Raw genomic sequence first — 15,599 nt, forward strand, 5'->3', positions numbered from 1 at the left:
AAAGAAATAAAATACAAAATAATTTATTGATAACAAACCAGGGTCAGGAATCATGTATTTTAATCATAAAAAACGTTTTTATGTCACTGCTTCGCTTTCCAAGAGAAACTTCCTGCTTCAGAGGTCTAACGTCTGTTAAAGAACACACCGTCGTGGATGTCATCTGTAGTTTATATGCTTCCACTGAGAATCTCCAGGGTCTCTTCAGTAACTTTAAATGTACATGATTGTTCAGGTAGTCACAAACATGGTCATGAAAGTACTATTTCCTCTACTGTTTTCTACTGTTCTGTCTTCTCTGCTAACACTGGAAACATAGTGTTAAAGTCTTGGCAGAACACCATTGGGCACGGTAATGGGTGTGGGTCACCGGACTTTTGGCAGCCCAGTCTCATCTCCAAAGTAGCGTCGCAAGTGGTTATAGCGTGATGACAATGTATCCTCAGGCTGTTGTTTTTTTTTTAGGGTGGCGAGAATCTCAACCTACTGTTAATCCTGTAACCTCACCATGTATTTTGTCAAATCTAAACCTAAGAATGTGTCTTGATTCTAACCCTAAACGGTGAAGAGCAAGAAAAGTGAGTAGCAAGAATAAAAGTGGTGAGTCATAAGTGGGACGGGAATGGAGGAGTGAAAATATTGTAAAACATGCAGGATGGCTCTCAAACATGTGATAGATAGAAGTTCATAAAGAAGTGCCTTCCATCACCCCTTCTATCCTTCTTATAAGCCTTATAAGCATGTGTTTACAAATCTACATTGTGGAACGTGTATGAGATGTGACTTTGTAGGTTCACATAGGGAGAAGTGGAGCATTAATGTCCTGAAGTGATGCTGAATGTCAACGCGATGACACCGGAGACGTAAGCTTCGTCTCTGTGGGGGACTGAGTAGGGAAAAAATAGTCATTGCACAGTTTTTAGTCTTTACTGTGAACCTACAGCTTTATGCACAGTGGGCCAACATTGTGTGTAGGGTACTTGGTGTTGCCAAAAACCCACAGCAGCAATCACTGTAGTTCCACAGAAAGGCAACAAGACTGACAGGTCACCAGTCTTTCACAGGGTTAGCCATTTTAAAAATTAGTCTGAAAATCCTCACGAGTATTTTCACAGATGATCACAGACTGAAACTCACAAAAGTTATCATATCCTTTGATTTTCAAAACCATCTATCCATGACAGTCCAGGCATTTTAGTTGGCAAACAGGAAGTGGGGTAGTACTTAAGAAATGCTTTGATCAATAAAAAAAAACTAATTTGGTACATGAGACTCAGGACCCCATTTTCAGGATAGAATTTTTTGAGATAGAAATTTTTTTGCATCTTTGGATTTGCAAAAAAGCCTGGCTTTAACATCAAATTAAAATAGTTAAAGCAACCTTTTCATGCTATGACATTAAATCATTGCACAGGCATATCAATCCAGCACTCCCTTTTAAGGTGGTCCTAAAATGCAAAAAGTGTCTTTCGGTCACCAATAGGGGACATTGAAGTGAGCATGAGTATTTTCCCATCAGTGCCTACAGCCACTTTTAACATGATCAGACCAGGTTGCCATAGCAACCGCGCCTTTCTAGACTGCTAGGCCCCCTCATCAATGCTTACAGCTAAATTTGTCGATTTTTATTTTCAGGATTTGGACTGCCTTAGAACTCAGCAGTCAAATATGAAATAACAAGGTAGGTGTAGAGAGAAGAGTGCCATCCTCCCAGTCTGATTTAACATATTTGCTGACAGTCATTCTCTACCAAACAGTTAACCCAGCTCATTCTGCTTCTGAAGCCCCCACAGACTCAACTTTTCAAAACGCCAAGCTCCACTTCTGGAATGAACATGCAGCTCTGATTTAATTAAAAATGATCTGTAGGAGGATGTTCCTAAGAGATCGCAGGTCAGTTCATTAATCCTCAGGCACAGTCAACAAGTTGAGCCACTTGGTATTATCCAGTTAATCTAAAGTCAAACAGGTTGGACACAAGCAGGAAAATGTAGCACACTTTAGTATAGAAACAATGAATCACTACTCTTTTAACACGGTCTTGTGCGAATAAGTCCAACAACATGTGTATCAAAGCCCTACAAAATTATTAACATTTTTTAACACATCCAGCCTTGTGAAAAAAAAAACACCTTCTTTACAATGGTTGCCTTTCATTCTACATTGTACAGTACCTCCTTCTCTCTACTCTCAAAATGTTAACTGAGGGAATTTTGAGACAAAATATCCTCATAGTCACAGCCAGCTCTCTCTCATTGTGTTACTAATAGCTGTAGTAATTCTGGTGCCATAATCTAACATTAAAACTTATAAAAGCATAAAAGTTAGCCAAACCGATGTTAGCTTAAATTGCTAAGAGGCTAGTCTTAATGTAAGCAAGAGCTTGTTTTCCTACAGATATCAGAGAATTTTATACTTTTGAATATTATTGTTTTGAGATAAATTCTCAAACATCAATGACCATAACATGAATCCCTACGATATGTGTTAAAGGAGAAGTTCACTATTTAAGACCTTGAGTCCCAGTTCCAGCTTGTTTATCCAGATTAAGAAATGAGGAGACCAATTTCACAACAACAGCTCATTTCTATCCATTTTGGCTGTTTTCGCTGGTCCATCCTGCTGCTACAGACAGGGTTCCATTGGGCACTCTGTTCAATGTCCTTAAAACAATACTAATGTTAATTTTAAAGAAAAGGTCAACTCACCGGGTGGTTAGTGGTATTAAAAGAAAAAATGTCGGCGCATTTTATGGTTTTCCATCCGTGTAATCCGTGTTCTTTGCTGTTCGGGAACTATTTTTCATGCTAAATCACGACGCACGTAAACATCCGCTCTATATTTGAGTTTGAGGCTCTAGCCTCCGAGGAGGGTGCTGGGGAGCGGATTGGATGAGCGAGTGGCCGCTGGAAGCTCCAGGATGGTTCTCTGGAAGATGTGAGGCCGACTTTGGCAGAGCATGAGTCCGAGGAGGGTGCTGGAGAGCGGATTGGATGAGCGAGTGGCCGCTGGAAGCTCCAGAACGCACCCTGGCGCAGAGATCTGACAGTGAAAGTGAAAGTGAAAAGTCTTCCAAACGGAATACAATTGGATTACAAAATGCTAAATAAAGCAAGAAATAACTTTTATTTCGCAACGCAAATTTTTTTGGGACACACAGGAACATCCACGAACCACCCGGTGAGTTGACCTTTTCTTTAAAATTAACATTAGTATTGTTTTAAGGACATTGAACAGAGTGCCCAATGGAACCCTGTCTGTAGCAGCAGGATGGACCAGCGAAAACAGCCAAAATGAATAGAAATGATCTATTGTTGTGAAAATGGTCTCCTCATTTCTTATTCTTGATAAACAAGCTGGAACTGGGACTCAAGGTCTTAAATAGTGAACTTCTCCTTTAACTTTTTAACTAGCCTGCTCTTTTTTTTCTATTTAATTTGGAGCTCAAGCATCCCCCTACAAGTGATCTTCCTATTTAGCTTAATGTGAAGGCATGAATAATTCTTCAGTTCTTCGCTACACAATGAAGAATGTGAAATTGATGTCACACTGCTGAATGTATTTGTAAGTATTACAATGAATTTACTTTGATAAATTGAATGAATACCGGCTTATTAATTAGCAGATTTCCATTCAGTGCTGTGATTCAATTCGTCACAGAAAGACCTGCCTTCTCTGTCTTCACCACTTGATTTGGTTAAAAAAAAAGTTTTGTTGTGAATTGGCGTAGGTAAAACTAAATTTAATTTAATTAAATTCTCCATTAACAGTTCCCTTTCAACTAAGCACTTCTGCTTCCTGCTGTTTGAAATTTTATTCAAAATAGTTAAATACCCTGAAAGCCTACTTAACAGGGAGCCGCTGGGCAATTGGTACACACCCAATATCATGATTTTCATTGACCTTGATGTGAACAGAATTAGTTCTATTAAAATGTACTAAATATTTCAAAATCCTAATAGATTTGCTCAAAGTGAGATTTGACGTACATTATTCAATACACAAATTGTGTTGACCAAAATCATAGATTAACCTTAAAGGGATAATCCGGAGTAAAATGCACTTTAGATCAATTTACGGGCTGTTGGGAGTACATACGTTCAGTTGACATCAAAATCATGTCATTCGGATGTGTTTTGAGAATTTCGATTTGACCGTTTTTAGCCAAAAGTCGTTAGCCTGGAAGTGAATGGGGCATATCATGTCACCGCTACAAAACGCTATTTTTATACCTCTTCTACAGCTCCAAACAACATAGCACTTACGTGGTAGTGAGTAGAGGGTCCCTAAAGCCAAATCGAAGTGTCCCGAGGTCTTCATGTGGTCGGATAGAGTCTCCAGAATGAATTTAATCAAGCCAGTACCGTTCCGGAAATGTGTCTGCTGCAGCTGCCGCTGAAGACCGTGGTGAAGTTGGTTTGATATTGGATATTCGGATGTTCGACAGATATTCACAATAAGGACATAAGGTGTCTTTTTTTTCCAATACCTCCCAAGTCACTAGGTCACAATGCTTGGGAGGTATTGGAAAAAAAAGACACCTTATTTCCTTATTGTGAATATCTGTCGAACATCCGAATATCCAATATCAAACCAACTTCACCACGGTCTTCAGCGGCAGCTGCAGCAGACACATTTCCGGAAAGGTACTGGCTTGATTAAATTCATTCTGGACTCTATATCCCACCACATGAAGACCTCGGGACACTTCGGTTTGGCTTAAGGGACCCTCTACTCACTACCACGTAAGTGTTATGTTGTTTGGAGCTGTAGAAGAGGTATAAAAATAGTGTTTTGTAGCGGTGACATGATATGCCCCTCTCACCTCCAGGCTAACGACTTTTGGCTAAAAACGGTCAAATCGAAATTCTCAAAACACATCCGAATGACATGATTTTGATGTCAACTGAACGTATGTACTCCCAACATCCCGTAAATTGATCTAAAGTGCATTTTACTCCGGATTATCCCTTTAATCCCTCAAAAATGCTACAGTGTCCATTAACCCCTCGCACACACTAACCACACTAACCGCCATCCACCATTAGCATACAGGTCAGTAGCTAATGCTCTGTCTCTGTGATGTGAGTTAATTTATTACAAATTGGAGATCAGTGCAGCATCCTATTTAATAAGCACTTCCTTGTGCCGCGTGCATTTCACTAATTATGGTGAGTTACTGCCAAGCTACAATGACTTTCTACTTCATCTAATCAGCATGCAGACTGCACCAACAAAATCATATTTGATCGTCTGATTGTTTTTGAGTGAATAAGCGAGTATCAAACCTACGAATATTATCAGGGAATGTTTCTCCTCTTTGCCAGCACCTCCAACAACCACATTGTGCTACCCGCTGACAGAAAGAGTGTAATTATGTTTGTCCCTGATTTTGTAAGAGTACCCCGACACTATATTCAAATTAAGTGTACTAAAATGCAAATATTGTTTCACTTTTAGTGGCAGATTTGATCGAGCCCTCAATCCAGGAGATGAGATAAGGTACTATCAGTCAGTCAGCTAATCTCATCCTGGCTTAGGCTCCATAGTCACTATGTCAACAATCTGATTAAGGCTAGGCTGCAGACTACACACACACAAGCATGCACACACTTATATCCCCATGCACCCACAATTATTTAGCAAAGCAGGTATCGTATGGATGCTAAAAGCTCATGCAGGGGCCTAACGTTTCCTCTTTCTGTTTGAGCCAAAATGCACAGTTTTGAGTGTGCAGCATTACAACATCAAAAAGCACACACTGTGTATTCTGCCAAGTGCCTACTGTACAAACACATACATACACGAGCCAAAAGCAGGACAGGGCCACATGCGGAAGTACCGGTTGCCACTTAACACAAAATCACAGTGAGAGTGATCTTGTCAAAGCAAAATGAGCCATTTCAGGCTGAATTAGCAAATCGATACATAGAGGACGGCACAGCAGCTGTGTTGGCTACAGCAACCAGAATTCAAAACTGCCCACTCAGATGAAACCATCAGGCCCTTGTGTTGATTCACTCCAAAAGCAACAGAACGTCAGGGTGGTGAACCGTAAACAAAGAAACCATTACCTGAAAAAATGAAGAATGGTAAATAACTAAATGATAATTAGGAAATGACAGAAGCTGATCATTGGGCAGCCTCACACAGAGTCACATTCAGAAAACTGAGGTCGGAGCCAGAGTCAGACAGAAATGAACAGACCTCACGATATATAGAATCAGAAGGTATTATTTATTTGTGAGAGGGAAAAAAAACTAAACTTTTCTTAATCTGCTTCAAGTAAATACTTGCTGTATATATGCTTGGGGACATTTAAGCTTGGAACGTCCACAGACTCACTTAAAGGTGCCCCTTCCTGGTCCTAAAAGACTGATTATATTCTAATTAAGATTAAAAAAATCGACTGATATTCAGCTCGTTGACCGCAATCAATCTATTGGCTAAAAGGATAGTATCAACACAAAGGTTCTTTTTATGTAATAGGTTATAATAAGGTTTTTATATATATATATACATATACTATGAAATACTTTGTGTTAACAGTGTGACAGAGGTCTGAAATACTTTCAAACTGCTCAATTATTTTCTATGATGCTTATATTTTCCCAGGCTTTAAAAGGAAAATAAATGGCAGGAACAACTGAGATCCGCCATCTTAGACAAATTATTAGCTTTACCATCATTTATTGGTGTAGGCCAAGAATTTCACGGTATCAGTAATTCTAACCATGGCGAACAATTTTACATCCAGTTGTCTTCATCTGTGCAAGAAGTACAGTAAACGTTGTCTGTTAAAGGTTTCCTCTCTGCAGGTGTTTCTGGATGAAGGATTACTCATCAGGCTAGAGTTTTACCCCCATTGCTCAGCTTTGCAGGTTTGGTTCAGCTCATACCAAGTTGTGTGTTGTGTGTCTGTTGCTATTGGATACAAGCTGTTTCGGTGGGTATTTTTGTGGTTATTTTTAAAATGTGTTTTTGAAGTTTGTAGTATCCTGCAAAAACTTAGCCAAAATGCTGATGACTCACCCCACACCCTGGGGCATGTGCTATTTTGGGATCTAATGAAGTACTTCACCTAAATTTTTAATTCCAATTGAGCTGATTCAGAGTTGGACTATTCAAATTCACCCTAGCCCTAGTTGTTTACCCGTGTTACTTTACAAGCCACGCCCACTAACCCATAATCCTAACGCCTAACCTAAACCAGTTGAATTGGACGAGGGCAGAGTTAAATTTGGGCAGAGTTGAATGAGGACAACATTGGATGATCCAACCACAGATCAAAGCCAGACATAAGTACATCAAGTCGTTTTGTGGGGATTTCGATGGAAGCCCTGCATGAAAACAAAGATTAGCTCCAAAAGAGTTGCTACCACCTCCATCCTGTACCGCCTGGCATAAGCTATAGGGGAGCTCACCTTAAATAACACAAGATAGAGTTAACTTAGAACCTGTGTGAAGATTTACCTTTTAAAAACTCTGAAACATGTAACTTTATAGAGGGTGTTGGGATTTAAAAGATAAACCACTGAGTTTTTGGTGTGTTAATACAATAATAACATAATATCAGAAAGGAAAAGATGTTCTGCTATTTCAGGCGATGCCCTGCAAAAGAAGGAAAAAAGTCAAATTGTGTGCATTAGCATGACTTCAAATACACCCACCTCCCTGTCTCTCTCTATCTCCAGACCAGCCTCCAACAGGTTGGCCTCAAACTCTTGTCTGATCAGGTGCATCTCGTGGTCAGCAGGCTCCATTGGATCGCTCCCCTTTGCATTTCCAATCTCCATGAACACCTCGCCAGCATTCGCTGCCTCCCCCAACAGAATTGCACCTCCTCTTCCTGACACCGCATCTGCGCCCACTGTTTGAGGAAAGTTGCCATTGGAGACAACAGATAACTGGTCTTGTGAAGTGGTGGAGCCGATTGGATATCGTATGGAGCTGTGCCGCCGGTGATGAAAAACCAGGACATAGTCAACCTTCCTTTGGCCATCGCAGAAGTAAAGGCCTTCCCTGTCGGCTTGAGGGCTTGAAGTTGATCCTACGACCTGAGAAATATGCATTAAGCACTCACCAAATACAACAGCAGTAGTGGTAACCATTGGAAACATTTATCTTTTTTTTTTTTTTAAACAAAGCATCTCAACAAGGGATCCAAATTATATACAAATGCCGTAAAGACAGTATACACAACACCTTTAAGCAGCGGGGGAGTTATGTAATAACTGTTTGAATGAACTTAAACAGCTGCTGCAGTGTCAGCATAAGCAAACACAAGTGGCTTTTGGCAGGTTCTCAAATACAATGAAGTGAGAACCTTCAGCAGCAGAGTGGGCAGTCAGCTCACCTTTGGCTGTTTTAGTCTTTATTTAGACAGATGGAAAGTATAGAGGGAGACTAAACACAGAGAACACAAGAGGGAAAGCTATACAGCTATTGGTATAATGGAATGTTTCTTAGTTATCAGCAGGACAGGATTCTATAACATGGGGCTGTGGGTCTAAAAAGGTGCTGTAGGTTTAAAAAAAAAGTCTAGTTTTCAACTGATTTTACACACCTGGAACACACCTTGTTTTTTTAGTTTACACTTTCTGTGCCAGACAAATCCTCTCTGGAGAACAGGGACTCCTCCCTTAAAGTTCCTGGAACTTTCCCTTTGGGGAGATATTCCTTTAATTATTAAAAGCAATATACTGGGAAGAATCTCATAGGATTTTGTCAGGCTAGTTCCAAGAAGACTCTAAAGGTGCAGATGTTTGTCAAGGTAAAGGCATAATGAAACCTCTAAAGGGTAGGTATTCCCTGAAGGCCTCGTTAGGGGCCATGAAAGATTAACCCGTTAAGGCCGGGAAAGCGTTGCCGCATTTCTACCTTTAAAGCCGGGGGAGCTGTTGCGTCATTCTACCTTCAAGGCCGGGAAAGCGTACACGTCTTTTTTCATGTATAAGGTTGTTTTGCACCAATTATTTACCTCTGCGCCAATTAAATGCATTATAAGAGACACGTGAGAGTGTCGTCATGTTCCTCGTGTCATTGTTTTGAAGTTAAGTTACATCGAACAAGCACGGAGGACTTTCAGTGGGAAGACATTTCAGACGGTAGCGATTGTGAGGAGTTTCTTGGCTTTGATGATGCTGAAGAACGTGCTGACCCAATTGATGGAGATTTATGGCTGGCACATATGTTTGAGGATGATTTTGAAGGGTTTGAATGTGAGTGGAAGACTGACAATTACCACTGTAATCGACGGAGAGATTTCAACCGCACACCAGGGGTGAAAGTCGATTTACCTGCAGATGCCACACCGTTGCAGGCATTTAATCATATTTTTACTGAGGAGCTTTGGGCGCATCTCGTGTCCGAGACGAATAGGTACAGTGACCAGGTACTTCAGACTCCAGCTCGAGCAAAGATGGCAAGGTGGTCACACGTAACTGTGCCGGAGATGAAAACGTTTTGGCTATTGGCATGTGTATGGGCTCCTTGTGCTGCCAGTACGAAGAGATTACTGGCGATAAAATAAATATATAAATAAATAATTTAAATATAAAATTTTATTTTATTTTATTTTATTACTGTTTTCTAATTGAAAATAACGCTGTTCCTGCACTTGACTTTTTATTTTATTTTTTTTACTGTTTTTTTATGGAAAATAGTGCTGTTCCTGCACTTTACTTTTTACATTTTCTATTTTCGTGAAGGTGTATGTCAATAAACTCAATTTCCACAGAAAGCCACAGGTGTAAGCTCTCAAATACTTTTTGAATTTTGTTTCTATCTGCTACAGAGGCCGAGAAATCAATCATTTAGTAATTGCTGAATTTCCAGAAAAACTTCAGGTTTTAGGAGGTCATTCTGAAATCGCCCATAGGTTTTACAGGCATTCTTTTCCAGGCGTTTTAGGCCTAAATGGGTTAATAATGCTTTAAAGAGCCTTGTCCGTTTCATGATACCTAATAGTGTTATGGTGGTAAATAGTCGACCTGCAGTAATTATGGTATTGTCTTGATAATGTTCCAATTACAAATCAGAAAAAGTTGCGATGATATGGAAAATGCAAATTAAAAGGAAAGCTGTGATCCTTACTTGACGGTAATCGAGATTTGGTTAAAAAGTGCCAACAAAAGAGTCTTTGAGGGGCAAAGATGAGCAGCGGATCTCTAATTTGTCTGTGGAGATGTTGTGTGTTTCTGAGTTGTAGGTTGGGCTGAGCAGACTTCACAGAACACCAGGGCGTGAGGCGGGTTGCTGCCTGCTGCCACACCCCATTCTCCATCTTCAGTCATCAAGGCTCCTTCTTAAGGAGCAGCAGGAGCAGCAGTCTTCGCCAGATCGTGGGGATTGTGTCCATTGTGTCCATTCCTTGTTTTGGCTTTTAGCCACCATGACATAAGTATTTTATTGCCAACCAGGTCCATCAGAATTACAGAATGATGCATCAAATCTGGAGAGATCCACGAAGCCCAAAAGTCTGTGTGTCATCTCTCCCCCACTGAGGGTGCTTCTCTCCTTATGTAGGGTAAACCTTCCCCTATTTGGTGATCAGGCTAAGGGGCACTTTACACGGAAACGAAAACGGGTTCAAAACGCAAAACCTTTTTGCGGATGCACTATATCGTTTATGGTAACGGCGTTTTGGGGGCATGAAAACGCAAAAAAGTGAAACCGCGCTCCAGAGTGGAATTCTTGAAAACGCTCCACTGTCGCGCCACCGCGTAAAGGATGAAAACGCAAAACTGCGTTTCTCGTCACATAGAAATGACGTGACAAGCATAATAAAGCGCCAGGAAACCGTGGGAAACACATCAGTAGGCTATCAACATGTCCGTCCCTGCGGACTTTCAACTCGCCTTAGGCGTGGTGATTGACGTTCAAGAGTCATTTCATCAGATAACAGCATTGATGAGCGAGAGTAGTAAAGAACAGACCAAAAATATGAACTACGTTCTCGAAATTCTTGAAGTTCATAGAGAGAGCAGGCGACCTAGACAGCTGTGGGTGAGACCCGGGAGGACTTCTCAGTGGTGGGATAACTTCATGGATGGAGTGGTAGACGACCAAGCGTGGCATGGAAATTTTCGCATGTCGAAGGAGTCTACGTCACACACTTTTGCGTTTCCGTATGCACGCAGATTGTCACCCTAAAACGCTCGTCTAAATGCAGATTTAAAAGTGAAAACGAAACGCCACTTTTGCGTTTTGGTTTCAGAACGTTTCCGTGTAAAGGTAGCCTAAAAGTCAGGCTAAAAGATCTATATATCCCTGGTGTGGCTGTCCTGGACATTCTTAACTGAGGGAGTTACGCATGGTGTTTTAAAGGGGTGTTTCTCCAGATGTTTATGTTTGCCATCATTCATCTCCTGTCTGGACACACTGAGGCTGCGGCTACACGAAAACGTTTTTCACTGTAAACGATACTTTTTCTTAAAGTTTCGCTGTCGCGGCCACACGGAGCCGGCGTTCCCACTACCCCAAAACGATAGTTTTTGAAAACGGGTTCCAGAGTGGGAAAGTTTGAAAACGGCCTCGTTTTGTTTCCATTGTTACAGCTAAAACGTTTTTGCGTCAGTCACACGTTGACGCTGTGAGCCAATTTTAACACTTCTCTATTGTCTCACAGCGTGGCGTGACACAGTGGCGTGTGTACTGCATCGTTTCATCGTTTTCATCCGTTTTCGTCTGGACCTGAGTCTTTACAGCAGCGCGTTGCCGTGTGGTCGCAAGAATTTTCGTACCCGTTTTAAAAAAAAACCTTGTTTCGTTTTCGTGTAGCCGTAGCCTGAGCCTGATGCCCTTCTGAACCTCTATTAAGTTTCAGACACTACTCGATCTAACCACATAGGCAAATGGACTACTTAGGGCATCCTTTTTCAAGAATTACAATACAGACTTTCCATACACCACTTAAAACCCTTGTGCCAAAAAGGAAGCCTTATGTTAACCGTTTCCTGAGGCAGCGGTAACTTCTCTGTGCTCGGATGCATCTGGGATGGTTTATTACAAAGTGGAAACGTGAGTTATGGATGCCATGTGGTCTGGACCAAAGACCAAAAGGAGCATCCAGACTGTCCATCAGCAACCAGTCCTAAAGCCAAGCTCTGCGATGGTTGTGTTGTATTAGTGCTCTTGGCAAAGCTAATTTATCCTTCTGTGATGTCGGCGTTAACGCTGAAATGTTCATTGAGATTTTAGGGCAACGTATGCTGCTTTCGAGTCCATCTGTTCCAAGGACATCCCTGTATTTTTCAACAGGACAATGCAAAAACATGGTCTACACACATTACAAATGCAAGGCTTGGTTATCCTCACTGCCTCAGATGTGTTGTGTTAGGAGTGCTGGGAGACGAAATGGCAACATTGCAAAGTGATAAAAACCTTGTCCTGACTCCGGGCCTAAAACGCAACAAATGGAGGCTTATCAACAAATAAAGTGAAGCTGATGAGAACGACTTTTTTTCTAGATTTGCATTTTCAAAACCAATTACCCTTTTTCTGATTTGGGGTTGAATTGTCCGTATTCATGTTCTACTATCAATTGTGTAGTAGTATTAGGAGGAGGAGGAGAAAGAGAAGGAAGAGGAGGACGATCATTTTTTGGATCATTTTTGAAAAAAATTGATTTTAGACTAAAAAGCAGTACTAACCTCTGCCCTTGCACTTAACCCTGTTTCTAACTAACATTAACTCTGCCCTGAAACCAGTACAATTGGCATTTTCAAAAACAATTCACCTTTTTCTGATTTGGGGTTGATTTGTCCGTATTCATATTCTATTGTCAATTGTGTAGTAGTATTAGGAGGAGGAGGAGAAAGAGAAGGAAGAGGAGGACGAGAAGAAGTAGTGGTGTGTTGTCTCTGCTGTTATATCAGCCTACAAAGAATAGTCACTTATGAAGAATCCCTAGATAAAAAGCAGAGTTTCCAACAGTGTCACCAAATACAAAAGAGGTAAAACTATAACATTTGGCTTTAAAAATGACGTTAACATAAAGTGGTAACTTTATAATTAATTATATTTATTGTTATAATTCAAGACAAAGACGTGAAAAGCAACAGTGGAGCGATGGAGATACTTACTGGGATCTTGTCTTCGTTGGGGAAAATCTGCATGCTGTTGCGCTTTAAAGACACACAGAGTGAGAGAAGAAGGTGAGCAGGACTGAAAGTTGCCGGGGTTTGCAGTGAAATGCAGCCGGATTCATCATCATCATCATCATCATCATCATCATCATCATCGAGGTCTTCCCCATTGTGCTCATCCAACGCGTGAGGTCTCTCCCGCTAGTCCGCAGTCCAAGTGGAACGACGGCGCCTCTCCTCCAGCTCGCATCGCTTTGGAAGGATCTGTCAGAAACGGCTGATCACATGCCGGTGATACCCTTCTGTGCAACTGGAGGCAGCCTGCGCGTAACCGGTGCTTAATAGCGCGGGGAGTGACACGCTGTAACAAATGTCCGCCCACAATGTGGTGTTTAGTCTTGCTGCTCGCTTTCTAAATGACGTTTATTTAAGCATATTTCCAGTTCCAATAACCGTAGGGGGGGGGGTTTCTATTGAGAATGTTTTTTTTTGTTTGTTTTTTTACAAATCCTTCTCTAATATCTTTTTGTTATGTAATTTGCTGTCGTCTCTAGTTTGGTGAAGTGGACTTTTTTTTGCAGCGTGTTGAGAGGCAGTGGCCGGTTGCTTCCACACCTCTCTGGTGTCATTTACACAAAGGTACGTTTTGTATGGAAGTTTTTCTGTGTCATGATCACCGACTGAATAAAAATAACGCTATTTATCTATTTACGGACTAGTTTCAAAATCGAAAATTGAAGTTTTGAACCCAATTTTCATCTTTTTCATGTGAATTCTAAAAATGGATCAAAGCACTGCAAAGCGTTACACGGACCATTGCTTCTCCCTGTTTAGCCGGATGTTAAGTCTGGTTCTTTTTCAACTGAATTTTTTGAAGTTGAATTTTTTTCCGCTGAATTTTTTTTTTAGACATTGATTTTTTGTTTTCCACTGTTGGTTTTTCAAATTCAGAGTCTGATTTTGATGCTGTAAAAATTCGATATTAGAAATTCGTATTCAAACTGGCACAGAAAAACTTCCATATAGGTATGACATCACCTTTTTCCTTATCTAATGAAGCCGTAACAAACTGATCCGCCCCTCAGCAACGACGACGTCCCCTGTCGACGTTCTGAAGACATTTACGACTTTATTTTCGTACCTACACGTTGTTTCCCAGCAAAACGGTTTTAGGAGGCTTTCTTGGAACTTTATTGGCACTATATCAGTAGGTCTTTAGACTCATGTCAATTATCTTAAAGTACGGAGCCCCTAAAGGGACATGGAGGGATTTCTTTTTTTTTTGCAAGATCTCGCAAAAGTATTTTTCCCACGTCAGTGAACCGGAAGTAAAACAGACACAGCGATGGAGGAGCCTACCCATCATCCGTGGGAGAAGTTTATTGATTTCTATTTTAGTATTGGCATAACGACATCAAATCCGTTCTTGCACATAGACATGGCTTTGACATAAGTGAGAGACATCTGAAATCGCTGTGTCTGTTTTACTTCCGGTTCACTGACGTGGGAAAAAACTTTTGCGAGATCTCGCAATACTTTTGCGCAAAAAAAAATCCCTCCATATCCCTTTAGGGGCTCCGTATTGATGAAACGTTAATTTGAGACTTTAGCAAACATCCTTTGATAGCTTCCTTCATTACCTGTGTGGGGTAATGGCAGGTCTTTTCTGGGACATAAAGATGTGCATCTAATTTAAATTGGTGAAACAATTTGCCACATCTAGTTCACTCAAATTTGTGCAACTGCCTTCATGGTTATGCTTATAACTCAGATATACTGTATGGGAAAACTGGGTCTAATTCTCAGTTATGTCCATATGCTCAGAAAATGGGGCTAGAAGCAGTCCTTTAATTTAATGTGTTGCAAGTAACATTTCTGTTACTTATGGGGAATCCTACATATATAGCAATGTATTGTGGATGTCCCAAGGGGAGCCTTAAAGGATATCCAGTTTGCTGGCAGGGCTTGCTTGAGTTCCGGCTGCTAACAACTTGCCTTTTCAACAGTTAGTGGCCAGTTCCCTCTTACTCTACCCCAGCTGCTACCGGCTAGCGCCTGCTCGCTTGGCTGGCCTGAGCAGCTGTTAGCCCAAGGCTAATTCAACCTCATAGCTTACGTTAGCCTCTCATTTCATCCCCACCCTGCTAGTTGTCAGGATTTGCTTGTTTTCATTTCCACATAGAAGGCTAATGGCTGTCTGACCTCACCTTTCTGAAACTGTTGGTGGCGCTGAGTAGATGCCACAGCACTGATTGCTGATCTTGCTTGTGATGTCTTGTAACAAATAAAAAACCTCTTTTTTGTAAATGTTAGCTATGTTAAAACTTGATCATTTTTGAAAAAAATAGATTTTAGACCAACCATAAACTTGTCTATACACGTACCGGAAAAGCAGTACTAACCTCTGGCCTTACACTTAACCCTGTTTCTAAAATTGGCCCTCAACTAACATTAACTCTGCCCTGAAATCAGCCTAGTTTGTTCAAAAGTCACAACCCTTTTTGAAAGACT

The 15,599-nt window shown here is 41.0% G+C and overlaps 1 protein-coding gene across 1 annotated transcript in view; it reads right to left on the reverse strand.

Annotated features, from left to right (window-relative positions):
* Positions 1–13,385, reverse strand: part of ano2b (anoctamin 2b) — a 99,613-nt gene extending 86,228 nt beyond the window's left edge. Inside the window, exons 1-2 of the mRNA XM_075472622.1 lie at positions 13,086–13,385; positions 7,671–8,057 (exon numbers count right to left, since the gene is read on the reverse strand). Coding sequence (XP_075328737.1) covers positions 7,671–8,057; positions 13,086–13,118 — 420 coding nt within the window. The 5' untranslated portion in view covers positions 13,119–13,385. The remainder of the gene's footprint in view (positions 1–7,670; positions 8,058–13,085) is intronic.
* Positions 13,386–15,599: the final 2,214 nt, after the last annotated feature.

This window comes from Odontesthes bonariensis, chromosome 8, assembly GCF_027942865.1.
Source record: "Odontesthes bonariensis isolate fOdoBon6 chromosome 8, fOdoBon6.hap1, whole genome shotgun sequence".
NCBI lineage: Eukaryota > Metazoa > Chordata > Actinopteri > Atheriniformes > Atherinopsidae > Odontesthes > Odontesthes bonariensis.